This window comes from Pelodiscus sinensis, chromosome 5 (assembly GCF_049634645.1).
Source record: "Pelodiscus sinensis isolate JC-2024 chromosome 5, ASM4963464v1, whole genome shotgun sequence".
Lineage (NCBI taxonomy): Eukaryota > Metazoa > Chordata > Testudines > Trionychidae > Pelodiscus > Pelodiscus sinensis.
In genome coordinates, this window is record NC_134715.1 from 19,674,874 (window position 1) to 19,694,085 (window position 19,212).

The following is a 19,212-nucleotide window of genomic DNA, read 5'->3' on the forward strand; positions in this document are numbered from 1 at the left end:
TATTTCTTTAATAAAACTTCAAGATTCATGAAAGTTTCCAATTGCTAAAATGAAAATTTGGGAAAGTAAAGAAAAAAAGACAGAGGTTTAAATTACTAGAACTTTTATTACAAATCTTCTATTGCAGGATACAAATATTTTTAACATTCTGGATTGAATACAAGTCTAATCAGAATCTGCACTTTCTGAATCTGACCCATATATTTCTATCTCTTCTTCTTCCTCATACATATCCTCTTCTTGGACTTCTTTCTCTTCAGCATCATCCATTTCTTCTTCCTCATTACTCTGGTTCTGTTTCCCTTTTTCTCTTGGGGATTTCAATGGAGCATCATTTGGGTTTTTAAGAAACTTTATATTAGGGGCTATGAATGTCAGCTTGCCTGCCCTTTCTTATGTTAACTTGTTTCTTTTTACATTATGAATGATACTGTAAGTACTGAAACTTCTTTCAGTTGCTGCCATTGTTGGTGGCATATTCAATATGTTGATCGCTACTTTCCCTAACAGACATTACCACTTCAAATGCAACCCCCACCTTTTCCATTATTTTCAATTAACCTTCTTTTTTCTTAGGGAGCCATGATCAGTCTCTTCTAGTCACCCAGTGGTCAAAATGCCTGAAGATCAGCTCAGAGAACCCTCATCTTCAAAGTCTATCTTCAGGGTTTCCATTACCATCAAATAGGCAAAGATTTTTAGGTGCCTAAATGTGTGGCCAGATTTGTAAATGCCCTGGCCACCTAACAGATCTAATTGATAATCAGGTCATTTATTAGCTGCCTAAATATGGATTTAAGAACCTAACTTTTGGTGCCCATTATTGAACAAATTTGGCACACAGTCTGTAATGTAAACATCTCTTCTGCAGGGAAGCCTTTGTACCACCTACTATCAGAAGTTCTCAGACGGAGTGAATCCATTTCCTATGAAACTAGAAATAGTGTCTTCCTTTAGGCATAGGAGCCAGCTTCATTTTCCTATGTCTGGTAGCCTAATCTACATGCCTCTGGCGACAGAGGCATGTAGTCTAGACATACCCATAGAGAAAGAATGAGTTTGCTCTATAGTCTTAGCTGAGATCCAGCTGCCTTTTAGCTTAAGCTATAGTGGCTCGTGCACTAAGTCCCTTCGGTCGGGCGTTACACAAACTCAATGAACAGTGTTTCCAAGAAAAAAATGTTTCATTGTAGATATTTCCCCCCTTGAGTTTTTTCTTATTTCTGAGGAGGTAACTTCTTCTCAGCAACCTCATTTATACTGCGTGTTTTCATTGCACTAGCACACTGCACAGTCCTCATTGGATTTTTATTTCTCTCTTTAGCAAGTCAGGGGATTTACTTGTCACAGGATCAGCTTGTCTTTCCCTCAAGAAATGGCACCATTATCCTAGTGTCATTCTGCTATTCTTTTTGCATGGTTTGTGGCACCATTCTAACTCATCAGTTCCATGCAATAGAATTTTTAGTTTTCAGGACAGCTCACTCACTACATCAAAATCCTAGAACTGGAAGGTCGTCCAGTCCCCATCGTGCATACAGATCTTTCCTCCTACTCTTGTCTTCAATTATTCACACAAGAGAGTTATAAATATATACTTATAAACCTAATTGTGCAGTATTGTCCTTGGTGTGGATTTCCATCTGCTCACACGGTGGATCATTTTAACAATGAGGAACCCATATACATGGGCATTTGTGGTGAGAGAAAATGTTAAAGGTTCACAAGTTTATTCAAGATAGGTATCTAAATTTCTACATGCTTATCTGAATTTTTCAAATATCTGCAGTCTGAAAATTGGGTTGGAAAGATTACCCTTCTTAATCTCCCACCTCAGTCTTTAACCACTGGTGCTCCCTGGTAGTTGTAATCCAGTCCCTAGGTCCCTTAACATTAAACAATCAAAAAACCAAAACACTCTGCATCTGTGTAGGTAAGTTCATATCTTTCTTTGGAGTGCATTTCCGTGGTGTAAACTCAATCCTGGCTTAATTCATGGACAGACCCAAAACCGTGAAGATAGCAAATATCCAGGATTGCAAAGCCAAACTGCAAACTGAATTGGAGTCTTGATTTGTAGACTGCTACACTAGTGTAACTGAGTAAAATACACTTTAAGCATTCTCATGTATGAATAGAGTATTATTTTTGTTTTCACTGGTTTAAATGAAAGAAACAAAAAGTACAGGGGAGTATTGCATAGATTTATAATAGTGATTTTTGGCAATGTTTTTCTTAAGGCAAATAGAAACTAGTTTTTTTGCCTATTCTTTCATGCTGTTCCTTTTGTGTGTTTTTTTTTTTTTAAATCACACTTGGAGGACAGAACTCTCTCCTTCCTATCTGAGATAGAGGAGAAGAGAGAATTCAGAAAGACTTCATTTGCATATATTTAACTGTTGCATTTCTGCACAATGTATTATGGAGTTTGGAATTTGCTAGTGTTCTATTTTGGACTGCTATATGAAATGGTGCATGTAAAAGGTTATTTGTCTTGGAAAGAGAGGACAGCACACTGGCTGACAAGAAAGGCTTGGTGGACATTTCAATCTGAAGATCAATCTGAATGACTTGTTGCACTGGAGAATATGCTTGGTATTATGGAGAGTGCTCAGGTTCTGTACAACAGATTTCCTAACTCAAATCAACAGTAGGGGAAAATCTGTCCATCACCATAAAGGCTGGAGAAACTATTAGAAAATGTTGTGAAAGGAGCAGTGATTCACAAATGTATGGATCAAGTTAAGAGTCTTCCACGTGTAGAGGGGGATGTGTTGAGGATGAATTGATGCTGCTTAGATATCAAATAAGGGAACAACCAAGGAGTTCTTCTAACTCCTTACAGTGGATGAGTGTTTAAGGAAGAAGAGAAGTGGGCAATCAAAGATGTTTGTCAGCCAAAAGTCATTTGAGCCAGTGAGTACATTACCTGTGCAACCAGCTAGATCTGTGATCCCCAATGTGGTGTCCATGGGCGCCATAGCGCCCGCCGGGGCATTTATGTGCGCCCGCCTAGTGACAACCTCTCGTCACTCATGTATTGCTGCTTGTGACGGGGCATTGCGACCCTGCACTCCGGGCCCCCCTGCTACCGCTCTGCTCGCGGCACAAGGGGTTAGGTGCTGGCTGTATGCTGGCTATTCGCATGCCGGGAGTCTGGCGTGCCATTTTAAAGTGCCAGGGAGCGCAAGCAGTGGGGGAGAAAGAGGGCAGACAACGAGAAATGGCGCTGGTGCCGGAGCTACACAAAAGGGGGTAGGGTACTGAGGAGCGACGGGGGTGATATCACTGGAACTGGGACGGGTGGCGGGGGATTTAAAAATGGCTGGGGGAGGTGCACAGGAGGAAGGAGGGAGTCAGTGAAAAGAAAGAGCTGGGAGGTCTAACATGAGGAGGGAGAGGTAACATTTTGCCCCAAAATGAGTGGTTCAAATAAAAGACAACGTACATATTATTTCAACGCAGAGTGGGAAGAATCCTATTGTTTTATTGATGATAAAGGGAAATGTATTCGCTTATTGTGCGGTGGTACTGTTGTAGCGCCAAAAAAACATAATGTTGAATGCCACTTCCAAACTAATCACGGCTCTTTTGACATTAGCCATCCACTTAAATCTGAGTTGAGAGAGGTTTGATTTGAGTGGATTAATTTTCTTCTATCTGTCCAGCAATCTGTTTTCACTGGACAAGTGGTAAAGTCTAAAAGTACTTGTATTGCTTCCTTTAAAATTGCTTATTTGCTCGCAAAGAAGAAAAAACCCTTTCAAGATGGTGAATTGTTGAAGGAAGCATTTTTGACTGGTGCTGATTGCCTGTTTCCAGGGTTTTCTAACAAGCGTGAGATTTTGTCGGCAATGCAAGACTTGCAGTTATCAGACAGTTACAAGGAGGATACATGCAATTTCAAGTGACATGCAAACTCAGCTAAAGGATGACTTGGAAATATGTGACTGGTTTTCACTGCAGTTCGATGAATCGACAGATATATCAGATACAGCGCAGTTGGCAGTTATGGTGAGGATGGTATTTAATGACTTCACCATAAAAGAAGAGTTACTAAAAGTAGTGCCCAGGGCGCTGTCAGTGGTGGAATGGACCCCCACTTGGGAATCCCACCTCAGCACGCCAAGCTTCTAGGGTTCAATTCCCCACCCTGGCTACTTCCTACCAATGTCCTCTGGGTAATCCTTTCCATCTCTCCCCTCTGGACTGGGGACCTCCCGCTGACGGGCTTTTGAAAAACCATGTGAATTAATTATACCTATTTTCCATTAAGTGCTGATGAACGCGTATGATTAACTTGTGTTTAACTTTTTTTCATATTTGTTTGTTTGTTTGTTTCTTGAAATCCAGATACAAGTAACAATACAAAGAATATTTTTTAATTAACCATAACCGACTATCTATGTTAAAGTAAGAATAATAAATCTATTTGGACCAGCAGTTCAACAATGTTTTACTTTTTTAAAATAAATAAGATGAAAACTGTTTGTTTATTTTGTAAAAACTCCTTAATTTTTCTTACAGGTAGATAAAAGAGCAAATTCACATGGTAAGGTGAAAGAGTAATTGCAGAATAATTTAATAAATTCTTTTTACATGTAAAATTACCTTTTTTATCTTATGGATTCACATATTAAATATTTCAATATGATGTTTTTCGTATTATTTAATGTAAAAATACAAAATAAGTCTTGAAAAATTGTTGGCGCCTGCCACGCTCTTCTGAAAACATGAATGTGCTATTGGCCACAAAAAGGTTGGGGACCACTGAGCTAGATCGCTGGAATGATTTCCAAGGTGGCATTATCACAATTGGTACAGAAATTGACTGGTCAGGTTGCTGCACTTGCCAAATAAAGCTTTCAAAATAAAGAGAACTACAAACTGTGAAAACCAGGAAGAAACCACCTACTGCAGTGGTCCCGAACGCGGTGCCTGCGGGTGCCATGGCATCCGCCGGGCCATTTATGTGCGCCCACCGAGTGATTGGGGTCAGTCCTGCACCTGGGCATGTGATGCATGGGCGGTGCTGGCCCCTGGGTGTGCAGCATATGGGTGGCCATGCCTCTGGGTGCACGGTGCAAGGGCTGTGCCGGCTTCGGGCACACGGCATATGGTCGCTGCTGGCCCCTGGGCGCGCGGCACATGGGCAGCCCGGCACATAGGCTCTGCTGGCCCCGGGCGCGTGGCACATGGGCAGCCCGGCACATAGGCTCTGCTGGCCCCGGGCGCGTGGCACATGGGCGCTACTGGCTCCTGGGCATGTGGCACGGGAGCGGCACTGACCCCAGGAGTGCGGCATATGGTTGGCGCTGACACCGGGCATGCAGCGTATGGACGGCCCCAGCCCCTGGGCACGCAGCGCAGGAGCGGCGCTGGCCCCAGGTGCGCAGTGCGTGGGTGATGCCGGCTCCTGGCGTGTGGCACAGGAGCAGCACTGGCCTCAGGAGTGCAGCGTATGGATGTCACTGGCACTGGGCACACAACATATGGGTGGCCCTGCCTCCAGGCGCGTGCGTGGCTCTGCCCCCGCGTGCCTGGCGTGTGTGCGGCCCCGCCCCCGGGAGCCTGGCAGCCCCAAAAGGTTGGGGACCACTGACCTAGAGCCTTTTCCCTTTGAGAGCAACAAGGGAAAAGATGGGCTTTCTTAGTATGACCAAGTTATCCTTAGAGTAAAAGCTTTAAACCCACCCCCTTTTTGAATGTGCTGGGATCTTCACACCCACAGCACAGCCCATTTCACTCTTGATGGTCTAGTCCTGCAGTCAGCTCTACCCGGGGCTTAAAATTTCTTGTGAGAAACACTATATAGAACCCACTTGGCTTTCAAACAGAACTGAGAGATCGAATTTGGCTTTCTCTACCTAACTAGAGCCCAAATAAAGGACCGCCTCTCTATTATCTCTGACTTGCTCTCTCCAGGCTGTACATTTCTGTTTATCCCCTCCTTACATAAATACTGTTATGTGCCTCATTTAATATAATTTCCAGAAAGTATACTAACAAACTGCAAATAACATAGTAAAAAAACGCTTTACAGAAAATGCAATAGGGTGAGATTGTACAGAGTAAATCAAAACTGCTAGAACTAGCTTTTCCTCTTTGCTAATGGGAAGCAGTTCTATCCCTCTGAGTTTTCTAGCTCTAAGGTTTACACATTCTTGGCTGCTTGGCTTAAAATAAAGAGTTTTAAAGAAACAGAATTAATGTAGTTAACTGTGATGTGTCTGTTGAGGCGTGTAAATTTGCTACCACACTAACTTTGTTACCATTTTTTTTTCAAGCTTATTTCAGATTTGATTTTTAAAGGAGGTTTGAACATGTTGCATCCTTAATCTGTGAGCAGAGTTTATTGGGGGCAGTACTTACTTGTCACTGTGGCTGTCTATGTTTAAGCATTTCTTCTCTCTTAATGTACAGTATCAGCGCTATGGGTAGCAATTTAAATCCCCAGTTCAATACTGCTAATTCAGGCAGTCCCACTGATGACAACATTCACAACGAGGCACCAGCTTTTCACTGCAAGAGCATTTTGGCATAATTTTTCTACTCATGAACCCATAGATTTGAGAAGTACAATAAAATGTAGAGAGAGATGTCTGGAAAAAAATAACTGTCACTAACCTGAACTGTGTGCGCAATTGTAAAATTGCATATGCCTGACAGAGTAGAGCTTGACTGTGTGCAGTTTATTTTTTGTACTTAACTTTTTCTTTTTTTCTTCTCTCCTTTTTCATCTCTTCTGTCGCCTTTTCCTTCCTTAAACTTTCTTTTGACAAACAAGCTAGAAATTGTCTTCCTATTTTATGTTCTCTATCTCCTTTACAATGATCTGTTCTATTCTCTCCTCTGCCCTTTATCCTTTGTTGTTTTTCATCACCGCCCACTTATTTTTTTTTCTTGTTGTTCCCTCTTCACTTTAGATGGGGCTACTATAAGATGGGTTCATAACTGGCTGGATAACCATACTCAGAGTAGTTATTAATGGTTCACAATCCTGCTGGAAAGGTATAACTAGTGGGGTTTCGCAGGGATCTGTTTTGGGACCGGCTCTGTTCAATAGCTTCATCAACGATTTAGATATTGGCATAGAAAGTACGCTTATTAAGTTTGCAGATGATAGCATAGCTGGGAGGGGTTGCGACTGCTCTGTAGGATAGGGTCATAATTCAAAATGACCTGGACAAATTGGAGAAATGGTCTGACGTAAATAGGATGAAGTTTAATAAAGACAAATGTAAAGTTCTCCACTTAGGAAGGAACAATCAGTTTCATACATACAGAATGGGAAGCGACTGTCTGGGAAGGAGTACGGCAGAAAGGGATCTAGGGGTTACAGTGGACCACAAGCAGTGTGATGCTGTTGCAAAGAAAGCAAACATGATTCTGGGATGCATTAACAGGTGTGTTATGAGCAAGACACGAGAAGTCATTCTTCCGCTCTACTCTGCGCTGGTTAGGCCTCAGTTGGAGTACTGTGTCCAGTTCTGGGCACCGCATTTCAAGAAAGATGTGGAGAAATTGGAGAGGGTCCAGAGAAGAGCAACGAGAATGATTAAAGGTCTAGAGAACATGACCTATGAGGGAAGACTGAAGGAATTGGGTTTGTTTAGATTAGAAAAGAGAAGATTGAGGGGGGACATGATAGCAGTTTTCAGGTATTTAAAGGCGTGTCATAAGGAGGAGGGAGAAAACTTGTTCATCTTGACCTCTGAGGATAGAACAAGAAGCAATGGGCTTAAATTGCAGCGAGGGAGGTTTAGGTTGGACATTAGGAAAAAGTTCCTAACTGTCAGGGTGGTCAAACACTGGAATAAATTGCCCAGGGAGGTCGTGGAATCCCCATCTCTGGAGATATTTAAGAGTAGGTTAGATAAATGGTCTAGACAGTATATGGTCCTGCCATGAGGGCAGGGGACTGGACTCGAGGTCCCTTCCAGTCCTAGTATTCTATGATTCTGTGAATGAGTCCACTTTTATATAGGTGCTTAAACATGCGTTTAGGAACCTAAATGGAGGCATCCAAATTAGAAAATTTTGGCTGTCATAGTTAATACACTTGAACCTCCGCACCTGTAGTTCAGACCCTAGCCAGGGAAGAAGGAAGTGCCTCTTAGTGCTGCTGCTTCCCCCCCACTCCCCAGCAGGGGGAATGGCAGCACAGAGAAGCCTTTCTCTGGAATGGCGCATGAAAATGATGGGGTCTGTGGAACCACATGTGCCTCTGGGAGTGAGGTGTCAGGTAAGCACCCTCCCACTATCTCCCTCATGCTCCCTTCCTCCCAGACCCCACACCCCCCACCTACAGTGTGCTCCTGCACCCTCCCTCCCTCTCATAATTGTATGTTAACCTACTACATTTAAAATACGCCTTTGTTATTAGCATTCCCCAGGAATCTTGGAAAAGACCTGGTAAGGCGGCTTGAAAAGTCTGTATTATTCAGTTGCCCATTAACTTTACTAAAGGAGCTATAAAAGACAGAAGCCAGCTGACAGTAAAAAAATAAAGCGCACTTCCCAGAAATTTAAAATCTCTGGGCAAGTAATCATTTGGCAGACGAGCTGTCATTTCTCTTTTTGCATTTTCTATTAGGAAGGCTTAATCTGTTGCTAACTAATATTTCTTTAACATTAAGGTGTATAAAATCAGAAGCCTCTCTATGCAAGCTAATCTTTTTCTCGTGTCTTTCCAATCTAGTCTGTCCAAAATGCTGCTGCTGTCAGGATCATTTTCCCGTCCTGCTGTTTACCTCCTCCTATAGTCTCTGGCTTTCCTTGCTTTTTTTGTAAAGGTCAAGTTTCTCATTCAAAAACGCCTTATAACTTCAGTCCTTATATATATATTTTTCTGTCATTTCCTCCTGTGACCCATGCGACTACCTGCATTCATCTCATAGTCCTCTCTTGACCACTTCATTTGTCTCCATCCAGTCCAGGTTTCATATCTTCTTTTGCATCATCACTGTTGGCTGCAGGACTCAATTACTTTGAACCCATCATTGACCATGTTCCATCTCCAAGTATTTACCTTTTCTGCCACGTATTTAAAGAATCTTTGGTAAAAAGACCAGTAACCTCTGTAGTGGCTTTACATTGTGTGCTCTGTGGCAGCATCTTTTATTTATTTAGTTTTGTCCATCTAGCGTGCTGTATATACTTGTTTTCATCTTGTCCATTAGAAAACGAATGGCTCCATGGGAACGTTTCATGATGATTTGATTCTCCTGGCAATGACACTCACTGTGGGAGATTCTGCTGTTAGCATTGCTCATTGACTACTCTAGGGGTATGTCTACACTTGCACCCTAGTTCGAACTAGGGATGCAAATGTAGGCATTTGAAATAATCAGTGAAGCGGGGATTTAAATATCCTGTGCTTCATTAGCATGATCTCGACGGCGCGTTACTCCGATAAACAGCTGTTTCGAAAGTGAAAGTGCGCGCCGGGACGCGTTAGTTCGAACCAAACCCCTTGGTTCAAACTAACATTACTCCTCATTTTTTGAGGAGTAACGTTAATTCGAACCAAGGGGTTTGGTTCGAACTAACGCGTCCCGGCGCGCACTTTCACTTACTCCAATCCACAGCTGTTGTAAAAGTGTATGGAATGAGGCACCATAAGTGTTATACCTTTTAGCAGTTTAGCCAAAGCTCTTCCACAATGTTGCATCCTATGTGCAGACAGGAAATAAGACTGCCAAGCATCATGCTGGCCAGAAGTGTACTCTTTGGGGGACACTGGCATTCCTTCCATTTTTTCAGAGCTGGGAGCCATATCATGGCTGGCATTGTGTGCAGGTGAGTTACAGGTCAGTTAATATACTGTAGTCATTGCATTGCAGGACCACTCATATTGCAGCCCTCTAACAAAAAAACAAACAAAAAAGGCACCTACCTTATGTATGTAAGTGCAGACTATGAAAATATGTGGCTGCATATCCTTGCATTTTTTGCTATTTACGGACTATCTCCCATTTGCTGATTATGCAACATGTGACCTTTCCTGTTATGCCCAGATTGCACATTATTATGTTGGTTGGCAGCCAGTGAGGAAGCTCGCTGCCACGTCACTGCACAGCTTTTAAACGAGCAGCTGGTTCAGCTCTGGCTGCCCTTCTCTGCCAACTTGGGAAGGCCGTGCCAAATAAATGTGCTGATGTGTTGACCTGGTCTTAGTCATCTTATTACAGAGGTGGTGGAAAAGTCACCGGCACACAGCCATTTTAACAGACCCGTCTGTGGTATAAAAGTGCAGAAGAAATCCTTTCATTGCCTCTCAAGCTATTGTAGCAGTGATTCTTGTAGTATGTCCATGGGGAGCCTTTATTAAAAGATTTATAAAATGTGGAATGGTGTTAAAGCAGAAATGCTCCAGACTGTCCAAAAATACTATTTTCTAGAGAAGAGGCAGATGGTAAAGGAGTAACCCCTCTCCATCAGTTTTTATCAAGATCTGACTGAGCAGGAAAACCTTCTATTGATCGTGTTAATTTGAGTCCACACAGAGGATAAGACTATTAGCTAGGAGTAATTTATTCAAGCTAAGACACATGCTGTAAATATACACAAGCCTCTTTCTCACCTGGTGTTTGTCAATATCTGCCTTACAGAAAATGAGAATCAGGCCCACAGGTCTGTATAGCTTCAATGAGATTAAAGGGAGTATAGTGTGTTGGGGATGGAGCTGCCCAATAACCATTTATGAATACTGTGTGTTAAATTGGTTATTGGGATGCTAACTGTATGAATATATGGGTTTAGGCTAAAAGGGATTAAAAACAAAGATGATGTCATGCTAGGAGTCTACTACAGGCCACATACCCAGGTGGAAGAAGTGGATGAGGCTTTTTTTAAAGCACTAAAAAAAAATCATCCAAAGCCCAAGATTTGGGGGTGATGGGGGACTTCAACTATCCAGATATATGTTGGGAAAATAACACTGCAGAGCACAGACTATCCAATTTTTCTTGGACTGCATTCGAGACACCTTTTTATTTCAGAAGGTTGAAAAAGCTACCGGGGGGAAGCTGTTCTAGATTTGATCCTAACAAATAGGGAGGAACTGGTTGAGAATTTGAAAGTGGAAGGCAGCTTGGGTGAAAGTGATCATGAAATCATAGAGTTCACAATTGTAAGGAAGGGTAGAAGGGAGAACAGCAAAATAGAGACAATGGATTTTGGGAAGGCGGATTTTGGTAAGCTCAGAGAGCTGATAGGTAAGGTCCCATGGAAATCAAGGCTGAGGGGAAAAGCAACTGAGGAGAGTTGGCAGTTTTTCAAAGGGACATTGTTAAGGGCACAAAAGCAAGCTATTCCGATGTGCTGGAAAGATAGAAAATATGGCAAAAGACTGCGTTGGCTTAACCATGAGATCTTGCATGATCTAAAAATAAAAAAGGAGTCATATAAAAAATGGAAACTAGGACAAATTACAAAGGATGAATATAGGCAAACAGCACAGGAATGCAGGGGCAAGATTAGAAAGGTAAAGGCACAGAATGAGCTCAAACTAGCTACGGGAATAAAGGGAAACCAAATGACTTTTTATAAATACATTAGAAGCAAAAGGAAGACCAATGACAGGGTAGGCCCACTGGTCAGTGAGGAGGGAGAAACAGTAACAGGAAACTTTTAAATGGCAGAGATGCTTAATGACTTATTTGTTTCGGTCTTCATGGAGAAGTCTAAAGGAATGCCTAACAGTGAATGCTAGTGGGAAGAGGGTAGTTTTAGAAGGTAAAATAAAAAAAGAACAAGTCAAAAATCACCTAGAAAAGTTAGATGCCTGCAAGTCACCAGGGCCTGATGAAATGCATCCTAGAATACTCAAGGAGCTGATAGAGGAGGTATCTGAGCCTTTAGCTATCATCTTTGGAAAATCATGGGAGACAGGAGAGATTCCAGAAGACTGGAAAAGGGCAAATATAGTGCCCCTCTATAAAAAGGGAAATAAGAACAACCCAGGAAACTACAGACCAGTTAGTTTAACTTCTGTGCTCAGGAAGATAATGGAGCAAGTAATTAAGGAAATCATCTGTTAACACTTCGAAGGTGGCAAGGTGATAGGGAATAGCCAGCATGGGTTTGTGAAGAACAAGTCATGCCAAACTAATCTGATAGCTTTCTTTGATAAGATAACGAGCCTTGTGGATAAGGGAGAAGCGGTGGATGTCATATACCTAGACTTTAGTAAGGCATTTGGTACGGTCTCACAAGATATTCTTATTGATAAACTAGGCAAATATAGCTTAGATAGGGTCACGATAAGGTGGGTGCATAATTGGCTGGATAACCGTAGTCAGAGAGTTGTTGTTAACGGTGCTAAATCCTGCTGGAAAGGGATAACAAGTGGAGTTCCGCAAGGGTCTGTTTTGGGACCTGTACTGTTCAATATCTTCATCAATGATGTAGATATTGGGATAGAGAGTATGCTTATTAAGTTTGCAGATGATACCAAACTGGGTGGGGTTGCAACTTCTTTGGAGGATAGGGACAGAATTCAAAATGACCTTAGCAAGTTAGAGAAATGGTCAGAGGTAAACAGGCTGAAGTTTAATAAAGAGAAATGCAAAGTGCTCCACTTAGGAAGGAACAATCAGTTCCATACATACAAGATGGGAAGCGACTGTCTAGGAAGGAGCATGGCGGAAAGGGATCTAGGGGTCATAGTGGACCACAAGCTGAATATGAGTCAACAGTGTGATGCTGCTGCAAAAAAAGCAAATATGATTCTAGGTTGTATCAACAAGTGTGTTGTAAGCAAAACTCGTGAAGTCATTCTGCCGCTCTACTCTGCACTAGTTAGGCCTCAGCTGGAGTACTGTGTCCAGTTCTGGGTGCCACATTTCAAGAAAGATGTGGAGAAATTGGAAAGGGTACAGAGAAGAGCGACAAGAATGATTAAAGGTCTAGAGAACATGACCTATGAAGCCAGGGTTCATGAACTGGGCTTGGTTAGTTTGGAAAAAAGAAGATTAAGGGGGGGACATGATAGCAGTTTTCAAATATCTAAAAGGATGTCACAAGGAGGAAGGAGAAAATTTGTTCCTCTTGGTTTCTGAGGACAGGACAAGGAGTAATGGGCTTAAAGTGCAGCAAGGGAGGTTTAGATTGGACATTAGGAAAAAATTCCTAACTGTCAGGGTGGTCAAATATTGGAATAAATTGCCAAGGGAGGTGGTGGAATCTCCCTCTCTGGAGATATTTAAGAACAAGTTAGATAGACATCTGTCAGGGATGGTGTAGACAGAGCTTGGTCCTGCCTTGAGGGCGGGGGGCTGGACTCGATGACCTCTCGAGGTCCCTTCCAGTCCTATGATTCTATAAAGAACAAATCATGTCATACCAATCTGATATCTTTCTTTGATAGGATAACAAGTCTTGTGGATAAGGGAGAAGCGGTGGATGTGGTATACCTAGACTTTAGTAAGGTGTTTTATACGGTCTAGCTTTATATTCTTATCAATAAACTAGGTAAATACAACTTAGATGGGGCTACTATAAGGTGGGTGCATAACTGGGTTTGGTTGGACATTAGGAAAAAGTTCCTAACTGTCAGGGTGGTCAAACACTGGAATAAATTGCCCAGGGAGGTTGTGGAATCCCCATCTCTGGAGATATTTAAGAGTAGGTTAGATAAATGTCTATCAGGGATGGTCTAGACAGTATTTGGTCCTGCCATGAGGGCAGGGGACTGGACTTGATGACCTCTCGAGAGGCCCCTTCCAGTCCTAGTATTCTATGATTGTTTTTTTTAATAGGATGCTATCAGAAAGAGAGAATGGCTCAAAATAAGCCATCTCCCTGAATAAAAGCTTGAAGGTTGTTGTGGGGTAATGGAAGAGCCATCGGTACTGCAGACTATGGCTTAATGTCCTGCTGAGCATACAGTGTAGATTTGTCCAATCAGTGACAAAAGCCTATTACAGGAATGGTCTAACTTCTTGTCCTTTAAGCCACACATGGCAATCTTCAGAAATTCAAGAGCATAGGTACACCTGGTGGAAGCCAGAGCTCTGGGCTTCAGCCCCATTTCTGTTGAAGTTCTGAAGTTCAGCAGATGTGTCTTACAGGGCTAAAATGCCAACAACCTTCTCTCTTCTGGACGGATGCTCCAACCTCATCACTCGCTGCAAGGTAAGAGTCCTGAGGTTCCTGACCCTAGTCTGGTAAATGGAGAATGGGAGGTGGAGAGGGTTGCGAGAGGGTTGGAAAAAAACCCACATGTGATTCTTGCGCCACAGTTTGGTCACCTTGGATACAAGAAAGAGAATCTGGATATAAAGGATTCCCTCACTTTCCGGAGGGAAGGTAGTTATTGAGCTTTTTGTGAAACTCAAACAGAAACTTATTGGGGTGTCTGATGGAGGTAAGTGGGAGAATTGTGGTTCCATCCTAGTTCAAGGCTTAGTATCTGTGGGAATGCACTTCTGTCCACTTTCTGGTCTCTAGAAGTGCAACTGACCCTTCTAAATGTGATTGTTGTTGGGTTTTTTTAGAACAAATATTTTAGTATTTGAATCTACTCTTGACACAAATTTAGTTTTGTATATATGTGTTTGTGGACTTGGGTGGTAACAGGGACCCCTGCTTCAAGGATGGTCCTTTCCATATGCGGATAAGGTGGGCACAATCTAGCTCTGTGTTTTCTGGATGAATAGGTGATTTCACACTCCAGGCCAGTCCATAAGGAATTTCTTACCAGAATTAAAATAAATATATTTTTAAGGGAAATTTGCATGCTGGTTATATGTAGCCTAAAGGCTCCTGGCAAATTAATGTTTTGATCCTTCTTTATAGGGACCAAGGTAGCTTTTAGTTTGAGTTTTACCTCTGCTTTAAAAGGTGTACCTATTAAGAGAAAATCCACGTAATTCCTATTAAGTGTATGAGTAATTCTTCCTATAATTTTGGCAGAAATTATTGTACTAAATCATGCTAACTACAAGGAGTTTACTGAGAGGTTGTTTTAGGAGAGTAAAGTTTTATCCCGATGAATAAAAACTTTGTGTTAAGCTTTGGCATTGGATATTCATTTTAAACATTTCCTATTACAGGAGAAATGGTAAGTGGTGGGATTAATTTGAACTTTCACTCTTCATCTGAGTAATACTATTTTGTTTATTCTTGGTCCAATGTTTAAATGAACTTTCCAGTATTGGATCACTTCCCTTTGTGGATCACTATGAACATCAGCTTTTTTGCCAATGGCATGAGCCCCACTTCACGGTCCTTACAGGACTGTATCTTTTACAGTTCTTATTTAAAACAAAAGACAGAACTAGGTAGCACTTTAAAGACTAACAAGATGGTTTATTAGGTGATGAGCTTTTGTGGGCCAGATCCATTTCCTCAGATCAATATGTGGAAGAAAATCGGCACAACCATATATACCAAAGTGATACAATCAAAAAAATGAATGCTTGTGAAACTGACAAATAAAATTTTAGAACAGAGTGGGAGTGAGGGGGGGAAGGTTAGTGTCTGTGAGGTAATGACATAGGGGTGATAATAGGGGAAGTTTCTTTCTGCCCCACTTCCCCCACTAACTGGATTCAATTTTGTGGTGACCTTGAGGCTTTCTTTCGCTGCCTCCACCTACGATCACAGAAACTTCCCCTATTATCTCCCCTAAGTCATTACCTCACAGACACTAACCTTCCCCCCTCAATTCCACTCTGTTCTAAAATTTGATTTGTCAATTTCACATGCGTTCATTTTTTTGCTTGTATCGCTTTGGTAGATATGGTTGTGCCGATTTTCTTCCACATATTGATCTGAGGAAGTGGGTCTGGCCCACGAAAGCTCATCACCTAATAAACCATCTTGTTAGAACTATGTAGCACTTTAAAGACTGTCTTTTGTTTCAACTAGACCAGACTAACATGGCTGCATCTCTATCACAGTTCTTATTTAATGTATTGTTAAAACCTCTGGCACGGGTGCTGTATAATAATCCAGATCTACAAGGAGTTAGACTAGTAAAGGGAAAATCATAAATTACTTTTGTTTGCAGATAATATAATTTTTCTCAAAATCCATTATGTTTGTACATTTTTGGGAATTTTTGAAGGTTTTTTTATATTAAAAACAAAACACGAGATTACTGTTTTCTGCAAAACTTTATTTTTAATTAAACTTAGATTTATGAATAATCAGTTACAGGAATCTTTTTTCCTGACCAGGTTCAGGGTATGGGGGAAAGGAGGGAGATTGGGAAGAAACATACAGTGAAAAAGATGCCGAATAACAAATTGATACTTCACAACCTGATGCCTTCAATGCATTGATTCTAGGAATAAGAAAAAAGATGCACTGCATCATATTGCAATTTATACACCATTCTCTTCTGCAAATTTGAGATGTGAAATTGTATTAACTTTGTGATATTATGGACTACTCAATTTCCAAATTAGTTTATAAATGAGAAGTTCTACTATACATAGGTTGGAACTCTCTGGTCCAGCCCCATTGGGACCTGATGGGTCCCAAACAAGAGAATTTACCAGGCTAGGGAACATCACCTGCCCCCGACCACCCGGCTTGCTGACACTGCTTGCTGCAAGCGCTACATTTGACCCCAGCTTTCCGCTCTGGGGCTCAGACTTTGGCCCTGTTGGCCCTGGGCTTAGGCTCTGGCCCTGCTGCTATCAGCCCAGTTCATCTAATGAAGTGGATTTGAGCCATAAAAGCTCATGATTTTATATATTTTTGTTAGTCTCTAAGGTGCCACTGGACTACTCGTTTTTTAAGTCTCAGACTAAAACAGCTGCCCCTATGGGAATTTTATAGCGAGAGTTTATGGGCCAGGAGCGACCTTTTTACTGTTTCCTGATTCTCTGTTTATCTCCATTTTAGAGTAACATAGAGTAACTATTTTTGGGGACTGACGTAATCTACCCCAAACTGATGATGATGAGGCAACAGGACTGTTCTGCCTGCCTGTATATCACCCATTCTAATTTTTTTTGATTGAATTGACAAGGATGTTTGTGTGCAGGTCTATCCTTAATAAAGGTTACATCACAAAGAATGCACAGGGGTAAGGAACAGATGTGGAAGTGATATTACAGATTTTTTTTGTCTATCCCTGCATGTTTGGCAATTGTTCAGTTCTTTTCTCCTTCTTTCAATATACATAAAAGCTCAGTGGAGGCAGGAGCATCTCTAGATGTAGTTCTTTACATGTTGTCCTCCAGTGCATCCCTGCTTTTTCTCCTGTTCATTAAGTCATTTGCATGAAAATATAAGCCAAGGTAATGTCATCTTAAAATGAGCATTTAAATAAAATCTGCCCCACTTCATACAAGTGGAGAATTGATATTGAGGCCTAATGATGACATTCATAACATAGTGTAAGTGCTGATCATTTTAGGTGTTGCATTCAGGAACTCTGGAACTGTGAGCAGAACCTGAATGAAAAGGGACTACTAAACTATTCCCAAATCTGATCGATTCCTGTTCATCTCCTACAAGTCAAATCATCTTGCCAAAGAGATTTTAATTGTAGTGTGCTTGATGAGCCACATACAATGTAAAATACTGTATCTGTAATGTTATGTGTTTGCCTTTGCTTTGCATTTAGTGGGCTTTTAGTACTAGATGGCTGAAAACATGTAGTTTTTAGATGACTTAGCTGAAAACATAGTATATATTTTATTAGCTAAATTGAACAGTTTTAATATAACAGTTCATAGGGACTTTGTCCAATTAAGTATAGGTTACTTGACAGTTATAGAGTGCTTGTGGTTTATTTTGCTGTACTGTTTTGTGTTTGCTGTACCTCAGTGTTATCTGGCTTGACTGTTTGAGAGAACATGAGTTTAAACATATGTTTAAATGGATATATAAGTTGATGAGATCTGGTCTCAGTCTGATGCCCTGTGGTAGTTCAACAAGCACGTTTCTCTCACTAAGACTTTTCTGTTCCCCAGCTGTTATTGAGATGAACTTGGTGCTTTCTCTGACCAATAATCTTTCCAGTGTATGTGGGAGAGGAAAGAGATCCTGAGGCTAACTGAGTCTTAAGTTAAATATCAGAGTGGTAGCCGTGTTAGTCTGAATCTGCAAAAGTGGAGAGGAGTCCTGAGGCACCTTATAGACTAACGGCCCACGAAAGCTTATGCTCCAACACTTCAGTTAGTCTATAAGGTACACAGGACTCCTCGCTGCTTGAGTCTTAAGTTGAGTCAGACGTTCTTTCAATACTTGCCAGAATGCAGGTGTGGCAGGCCTACTGCCACACCTCTTAGGACAGTGGTCCCCAACTATTTAAGGTTGCCGGGCGCCAGGGGGCGTGGCCGTTAATCCGCCTAGCGCCAGAGGACGGGGCGGGGCCCCCCATAACCGCGTGCCCGGGGCCAGTGCCCCCTCCAAGGGCCACGTGCCCGGGGCCGGCGCCCCCCCCAAGCGCGGCGCGCTCCCCAAGTGCTGCGCGCCCGGAGCTGGCGCTCCCCCCATGCGCCGCGTGCCCAGAGTGGGGGCAGCCAATCTGCGGCGCTCCTGGGGCCGGCGCTTACCGTGCGCCACGTGCCCGGGGCCAGGCCAGCCCCGAGCACTTGGCAGGCACACACAGATGGCCCCACGGGCGCCATGGTGCCCGCGGGCACCGTGTTGGGGACCACTGTCTTAGGATATTTCTACATTGTTTCTGAGAGGGAGTCTCCTGGCTGAGTCCAAATCTAGCTGCTCCCGCTAGCATCCTGAAAATCTGTGTAGATGTTGCGTTGAAGTTACAATCCTGACTGGAGTTCAAGCTTTTGAGCTGTGCATGCGTTGATGGAGAGTCCAAGTTACAGCCCAAGTTAGGATGTCCAAGCAATGTCTATACATTTATTTTCAGCATGTTTGCACAAGATTTACTACCACAAGTATGCCATTACAGTGTGCAGCTTACTCCTCCATTGAGCCAGTCATGCTTTTCCATGGGGTGCAGTCCCTTATGAAGGCTATATGGAGAGGAAGATTCCTTCCACCCGCATAGTACAGCAGTATAAGGGCAAGCAAATTTTAGTTTTATGAAAATGAAGTTGCTGTTTATATCACCTATATAGTCATGCCACCATGCACATGTGTATGTATGTGTGTAGATGTGAGTGGGATATCATTTTCATTTTAGACACTGTGAGAAGTAATTTAAAAATAAAGCAAAGTTAGTCCATGTTTAGGTAAAACTGAAATCGCCAAGCTATATTTTGAAAATCTTAGTCA

The 19,212-nt window shown here is 42.2% G+C and overlaps 2 protein-coding genes across 4 annotated transcripts in view; both read left to right on the forward strand.

The window, feature by feature from the left end:
- Window positions 1–19,212, forward strand: part of BMPR1B (bone morphogenetic protein receptor type 1B) — a 359,692-nt gene that overhangs the window by 17,453 nt on the left and 323,027 nt on the right. The gene's annotated exons all lie outside the window — the stretch shown is intronic.
- On the forward strand, window positions 2,327–4,606 carry LOC112546707 (zinc finger BED domain-containing protein 5-like). Of its 2 annotated transcripts, XM_025187512.2 has the most exons (3): window positions 2,327–2,916; window positions 3,823–4,014; window positions 4,528–4,606. In XM_025187512.2, the coding sequence occupies exons 1-3, from the start codon at window positions 2,887–2,889 to the stop codon at window positions 4,567–4,569; spliced, it is 264 nt and encodes an 87-aa protein (XP_025043297.2). In that variant the 5' UTR covers window positions 2,327–2,886; the 3' UTR covers window positions 4,570–4,606. The 2 variants fall into 2 exon arrangements, 1 of the variants encoding a protein (XP_025043297.2); XR_003090432.2 differs by lacking the exon at window positions 4,528–4,606 and having other exon boundaries at window positions 2,327–2,730; window positions 3,823–4,480.